At 42.5% G+C, this 7,852-nt stretch overlaps 1 protein-coding gene across 1 annotated transcript; it reads left to right on the forward strand.

Moving 5' to 3' along the window:
• The first annotated feature begins 766 nt into the window (after positions 1-766).
• LOC127317666 (auxin-induced protein 10A5-like) lies at positions 767-1,720 on the forward strand. Its single transcript, XM_051348256.2, has one exon. It carries the CDS (start codon positions 1,076-1,078, stop codon positions 1,457-1,459), a length of 384 nt encoding a protein of 127 aa, XP_051204216.1. The 5' UTR covers positions 767-1,075; the 3' UTR covers positions 1,460-1,720.
• The last annotated feature ends 6,132 nt before the right edge of the window (positions 1,721-7,852 follow it).

Consider the following 7,852-nt stretch of genomic DNA (forward strand, 5'->3'; position numbering starts at 1 on the left):
CGAATTTCCATAAGCATATGTCTTTTTTGTCTAGCGTATAAATAAATGCACTATTATTTGATAAATATAATACATGTAAACAGAGCACAAGTATATCTATCCGTCGAAAACAATATGTGTTTTTTGAAACTTTAAATATCAATTATATCGTTTCGATTTAAAAAAAAAAACTTGAAGACTGGAGCCAAATTGAAATTCACCATAAGTTTTCTCCTTTTGGAAAAAAAGTTCCCAATAACTTCTTCATGTACTTTTAGAAGATGATCATCAACGCTTATGTTCTCCTGCTAACTTAGTAAACAAAATTAATTTTATCGCAATTACTGCATAGAACATTTTGGGTCTAACTAGTTCTCGGCCTACTGAGGACTAAGTTAGTTCTAAGTACAATGATGTCATCGAATCTCAATTACAATTTGTATTCTAACTTACCATTAGTACGAATCACGAAGCAAACCTAACGGTTTGGATGCATTTTACGTAGTTGCTATCTAACTTGCAACAAAAAAAATTCAGTTACAACCCATCCTGCAACTAAAAATAAAATCACAACGCAAATCTGACGTTGCGAGAGTCTATTGAGCACTAGCTTAGTTCTCAATGTAATGAGAATTAGCAATTCCCTTTAAATAGCTAGTACTAATTAACCTCTGTTTAGAACGGAGGTAATATCTATCTAATTATAACTGACTTTATCTTTGTACCCACGACTGCACCAGTATAAAACCCAAGCGCTAGCTTGCCGGCCGTACCACCTAATCATTAACGAGTTGCAGTTACAGAGCAGAAGAAGTGCAGAACACAACACAAGCTAGAGAAAAAGTTGAGACCACGTCGTCTTCCACGCCAACGAGCATACCATGGCGGCCACCCACCCACGACCAGGCGCCAACCCCACCACCTACACCATCTCCCGCATCCATTAACTGACCCATCCCTAGCTTCTCTCCGGTAATCTCGCTGAGACCAGAAAAGCTTGCACGCCACTACACCAACGTACTCTTCTTCTTGCACGAAGACACGACGGCGGCAGCCGGAAATCAGAAGCTACGAGGCGCGCCGCGATCTTGCGACGATGATGGTGATGGGCTACTTCCGGGCGCCCAAGAAGGTACGTGGTGGGAGGAAGAAGAAGAAGGACGCGGCGGCGCAAGAGGAGGCCGCGGGGCTACGGGTGGCGCTGCTGGACCAGCCGGGCGGCGGCGGCGAGAGTGCGCTGCCGAAGGGGTACTTTGCCGTGTACGTCGGGGAGGAGGCGCGGCGGTTCGTGGTGCCCACGGGGTATCTCCGGGAGCCGGCGTTCCGGGACCTCATGGAGCGCGCCGCCGACGAGTTCGGCTTCGCGCAGGCCGCCGGGCTACACGTGCCCTGCGCCGAGGAGGACTTCGAAGAGCTGCTCCGCCAGCTCGGCCGCAAGAACGGCGGCTCCGGCAGCGGCAGGGGGAAGAAGGCCATTTAGGTAGCTAGCACTTGCACGTCCTATCATAGCAGCAGCACCCCGGGCCGTGCCCTACGTACTTAGATTGATGAGTTTAACTTTAAACTAGTTTTTCTTCTTGCTTGGTTATTCTAGATTGCAGTTCGTACATAGTGCAATTGTGCAAACAGCCACATGCGTGCATGATGTGTAGCATAGATGCATGCATGATGTGTTGACTCGTCATCGTTGGTTAATTTCATGGAAGGATCAATGAGTATGGAAACCAATAGTAGTACATCATCTGCTTCATCTTTTCTTATCTATATATGCGGAAAGTAACATATCTGAAATAAGGGTTTTATTTAGAGACGACGGAGAATGTAGCAGATGCCCGATGAAAGATCCGATTAATTCAGCTACCTTTTTTTTTTTGCGAATAGCTACCAGTTTCTTGTTTCCATCACATATTCACTTCTTTATACCTAGCCATCACATATTCACTTTGTGACAGATCTCATTTTAAAAGGTCACCATTTGTTACCGTTACTAGAGAAGGAGAGACGGTACGTGGCCGATGAAATGATGTGGAATTTGACAGGTAATAAGAGATTTTCTACAAATATCTGTTTATCAATTGTTGAAAAAAGATGTGGATGGGTCTCATAACAATTGGATCAAGAAAGTGAAGATCCCTCTAAGATAAAAATCTTCCTGTAGCAACTTTTTTGAAATGCTATTTTGACAAGGGACAACCTTTAAAAAGGGAACTGGTTCTCCTATTTGTTTCTTGTGTGGTCAAACCGAAAATGCTAGGCTGATCCAGGGAACCTTGGTTTCGACTCTTGTAACAAATTTGCGCCCTAATTCTATGTGGCAAAGCATTGCTGGGTTGTATCATTTTTTTTCCACATGGTAGGCAATTTCATATATTGTTGGCGATTTTTGGGGGGTCTGGAAAGTTTGGAATCAAAAAACTTTTGAAAAGAAGCTGGTGATATCTCATGTGGTGATTATCTTTTATATATGTTCGTTTCTCCGTTTTTGGGATGGATTTACTGTGAGGATGGCGTGCTGAAGATTTGCGGAGGTGCTGGGCGTCGGACATGCTGGCAAGATATTTGGCTAGCGCATCTTCGTCGGGATCGTCAAGTAACACGGCGGCAAACAACGCGTCCGATGATCACGGAGGGTCGAGTGCGAGGAGTCGGAACAAGTGTTCACCTTTTGGGTTGTATGGAGAACTTATCTGGGATGTCCTTTGGCCTTCTTGTTGTTCAATTTAGTAGTGTATGATAGGTTGTATGGCAAACAACGCGTCCGATGATCACGGAGGGTCGAGTGCTCTTGATGCCGAGGGTGTGTAACGGGTTTTCCTACCAAAATCCTTTTCCACTTTGTTCCTTTTTTCCAGTTTCCTATCTCTGTTGTTGGACATATGTATTTCTGTTATGCAAGTAATGGAAAGGGCGTAATCCCATTTGGACATGAAGTATTTCATCCTCCTTTCAGAAATAAGTTACTCGAATTTATCTAGATTAACAACACTAAAATGCGCCTTGATACATGTGAATCTACACAAATCTGAGTCACTTATTAATATGTCTAGGTACATGTGAATCTAGATAAATCTGAGTTATCTATTTCTGAACGAAGCGAGTAGTAGATTCTTTGTCAACATGGAAGTGGTGCAAGCCATTGTAGCCAAATACCAAAAATGGAGTTCTGCACATATTCAAGTTAACACTAATGTATTGTGGCAGGTCTTAATGTTGTGCTCAGATGTGTAAAATGTTCTCAAATTTTTGTCATCGTGACTAGTCTTACCTCCTCGGTGGCGACTCGTGGGGAAAACCCCGCACCGTATCCCTCTCCATCCTCATTTCTTCTCACATTGCTTCCACCAAAGCACTCCTAGGATTGCGCTAGCGCTGATGATGGTGGTGGTCGAGATCTTGTCGGTCCGTCTAACGCGGAGGGCCCTGAATGAAGAGCGACCTCCCCGGATGGAGATAGCCGATCTCATGTAGGGTGGCAGCCAATTGTGCTTGTTAGTCTGTCACCTTGGCCGTGTAGGTGGAAATTTTTGAAGTGGGTCGTGATACATCAGTCTTCCATGCTGACCACAGCTAGATACGATGAAGAGGGTACCCCTCATTCTGTGTTGCTCGCTCACTTGCCGGTTCTAGCATTTAGAGGTCTTTATTTGCAGAGTTTGGTGCTAGTTCTGGTGGTTGGTGTCAAGGTTGTTGGAGATATGCCCAAGAGGTAATAATAAAATGGTTATTATAATATATCTTTGTGTTTATGATAATGTTTACATATCATGCTATAATTGTATTAACCGAAACATTGATACATGTGTGTTATGTGAACAACAAAGAAGTCCCTAGTAAGCCTCTTGTATAACTAGCTTGTTGATTAATAGATGATCATGGTTTCGTGATCATAAACATTGGATGTTATTAATAACAAGATTATGTCATTATATGAATGATGTAATGGAAACACCCAATTAAGCGTAGCATAAGATCACGTCATTAAGTTATTTGCTATAAGCTTTCGATACATAGTTACCTAGTCCTTTCGACCATGAGATCATGTAAATCACTTATACCAGAAAGGTACTTTGATTACATCAAACGCCACTGCGTAAATGGGTGGTTATAAAGGTGAGATTAAGTATCCGGAAAGTATGAGATGAAGCATATGGATCAACAGTGGGATTTGTCCATCCCGATGACGGATAGATATACTCTGGGCCCTCTCGGTGGAATGTCGTCTAAATAAGCTTGCAAGGATATGAATGGTTCATAAGAGACCACATACCACGGTACGAGTAAAGAGTACTTGTCAAGAGACGAGGTTGAACAAGGTATAGAGATACCAATGATCAAACCTCAGACAAGTAAAATATCGCGTGACAAAGGGAATTGGTATCGTATGTGAATGATTCATTCGATCACTAAGTCATCGTTGAATATGTGGGAGCCATTATGGATCTTCAGATCCCACTATTGGTTATTGGTCGGAGAGAAGTCTCAACCATATCTACATAGTTCGCGAACCGTAGGGTGACACACTTAAGGTTTGATGTCGTTTAAGTAGATATGGAAATATGGAATGGAGTTCGAAGTTTTGTTCGGAGTCTCGGATGGGATCCAGGACATCACGAGGAGGTCCGGAATGGTCCGGAGAATAAGATTCATATATAGGAAGTCATTTTCTAGGTTTGAAAATGATCCGGTATTTTCTCTGGAAGGTTCTAGAAGGTTCTACAGAGTCCGGAAGAAATCAGCATGGAAGGTGGAATCCCAGAGGGACTCCACCCACCTTGGCCGGCCAGCCTAAGGGAGGAGGAGTCCCAAGTGGACTCCTCCCCATGGTGGCCGGCCACCCCACCAAGGAAAGGGGGGAGTCAAACTCCCCCTAGGTTTGGTCACATGGAAGGTTTATGTTGGGGTCTTATTCGGAGACTTTGACCTAAACCTTGGGGCTTCCACCTATATATAGAGGAGAGGAGAGGGGCTGGCCGGCCACATCAATACCACCATGGCCGCACCCCCTCAAGGCTTCCCTAGCCGGCGCCCCCTCTCCCAAACCCTAGCGGTTCCCTCATACCTCTCTCTCCCACATAGCTTAGGCGAAGCTCTGTCGGAGATCTCTACCACCACCGCCACCACGCCGTCGTGCTGCCGGGATTCCAAGGAGGATCTACTACTTCCGCTGCCCGCTGGAACGGGGAGAAGGACGTCGTCATCAACACCGAACGTGTGACCGAGTACGGAGGTGCTGCCCGATTGTGGCACCGTCAAGATCTTCTACGCGCTTTTGAAAGCGGCAAGTGATCGTCTACCGCAGCAACGAGAGCCTCCTCTTGTAGGCTTTGGAAATCTTCAAGGGTTAGTCTCGTTCATCCCCTTGTTGCTCCCATCTTCTAGATTGCATCTTGGCTTGGATTGCGTTCTCGCGGTAGGAATCTTTTTTGTTTTCTATGCTACGAATCCCTACAGTGGTATCAGAGCCGTGTCTATGCATAGATGGTTGCACGAGAAGAACACAATTGTTTGTGGGCGTTGATGCTTTGTTGTCTTTAGTTCGAGTACTTTGCATCTTTGTGGCATGGTGGGATGAAGCGGCTCGGGCTAACTTTACATGACCGCGTTCATGAGACTTGCTCCACGTTTGACATGCAACTTGTATTGCATAAGTGGCTTTGTGGGTGTCTGTCTCTCCCACCATAGTGAAGATTCAATTTACTCTTTCTATTGACAACACTAGTATCACCGTTGTGGTTCATGTTCGTAGGTAGATTAGATCTCACTCGAAAACCCTAAACCACGTAAAATATGCAAACCAAATTAGAGACGTCTAACTTGTTTTTGCAGGGTTTGGTGATGTGATATGGCCATGATGTGATGATGAATATGTATGAGATGATCATTATTGTATTGTGGCAACCGGCAGGAGCCTTATGGTTGTCTTTAAATTTCATGTTGAGTAGTATTTCAAAGTAGTTGTAATAGTTGCTACATGAGGTGAACAACCATGAAGACGGCGCCATGGACCTTGACGCTACGCCGACGATGATGGAGATCATGCCCATTGATGATGGAGATCATGTCCGTGCTTTGAAGATGAAGATCGAAGGCGCAAAGACTAAAGGGCCATATCATATCACATATGAATTGCATGTGATGTTAATCCTTTATGCATCTTATTTTGCTTAGAACGCGACGGTAGCATTATAAGATGATCCCTCACATTAATATCAAGATAATAAAGTGTTCTCCCCTCGTATGCACCGTTGCACGCTTAAATCGTTTCGAAGCATCTCGTGATGATCGGATGTGATAGACTCAACGTTCACATACAACGGGTGTAAGCCATGTTGCACACGCGGAATACTTGGGTTTGCTTGACGAGCCTAGCATGTACAGACATGGCATCGGGACAACGGAAACCGAAAGGTTGAACACGAGTCATATGGATGATATGATCAACATGTTGATGTTCACTATTGAAGCTACATCATCTCACGTGATGATCGGTTTTGGTGTAGTGGATTTGGATCGTGTACCACTTAACAACTATGAGGGATGTTGTATTAAGTGGGAGTTCATTAGTAATTAGATTAAAATATGAACTAATTATCATGAACATAGACTGAGTAGTATTTTGAATTAATTTTGTAGTATTGGCATCCGTTTTCTACCATGCGCTAGTCTTGTTATTGAGATAGAAATACTGTTAAAATCTGACAAGAAACTTTACGGATTGGTACCGTATTGTTAAAGAATCAAGAAATGATTAAGTCCTATTGCAAACTTTTAGTAAACCTCACATTGTTGATTCAGAGAGTTATGGTTTCAATTAGTACCTAAAGTTATCTTGTCTCCGTGAAACTTGAAGTTCAAATCTGTTTGAAAAATAAGGAGCTGAAAATTTAGTTTCAGAAATAATCAAGGTATGAGATATATATGATATCTAAGACCTTATTACAAGATGATAGAATATAATTTGGTGAGACTACATAAACTCATAAGTTTTATGGGAATGTACGAAGGTTGAAGACGCAAGGCGTCCCAATCCTCCAACTATTGGGGCACTAACGATATTCGCATATCCATGAAGTGATCGTCCTTAGTATGCACCGTTGCTAAGACTCGTCGTTTCAAATACTGAGGTATAGATTCTACTTGTACATACAACGGGTGCAAGCCAGATTTGCACATGCAAATACTGAGGTTAAACTTTACGAGCCTAGCATGTACAGACATGGTCTCGGAAAAGTCGCCATGTTATGATGGATAAAATTATGAGTGAAATTGTTCATCATATTACAAAGTTACTAATAGTGAAATCTGAAACACTTGTCATATGATGATCAAATTCAAAGTAAGAACCTCAAGGTTATTGGTATTTGACCAACAAACCTAGAAGTTAATGATGTTAAAGTGTTTTTCTGAATAATGAGGAAAGCTAAAAGAGAAACTACAAAAGATATTTTGGCAGAAAGAAAAGAAAAGACTAGAAAGTCTAGCTCAGGTGTATATAAATGATATACATGTTATGGATGTATTCCTTGTTTGGTCACACAATGAAATTCTTGGGTATTTGTACCATATTGGTTGGTATGAAGTGTCATACAAAACAACGCAATACAAGAATACAATGGCCTAAGTAACTGACAAGGAATATGATAGGAATGCACGTCTGGAACAAAAATAAAGTGTTATTTTGTTCGTCGTTGGCATTCTATCTAGCCCTTAGAATTTATAATAAAGAACTTAATAATTGTCATTTTGCTCTGGTCAAATAAAAACAAAGAGTTGTTCAAATTATGACATTACTCCATATACGATGGATAAGTTATTATAAATCGTAATGGTGAAACACACATACATAACACTGACGCTAAAATTCCATAAGGCA

The sequence above is a fragment of the Lolium perenne genome, chromosome 7 (assembly GCF_019359855.2).
Source record: "Lolium perenne isolate Kyuss_39 chromosome 7, Kyuss_2.0, whole genome shotgun sequence".
NCBI classification, from domain to species: Eukaryota; Viridiplantae; Streptophyta; class Magnoliopsida; order Poales; family Poaceae; genus Lolium; species Lolium perenne.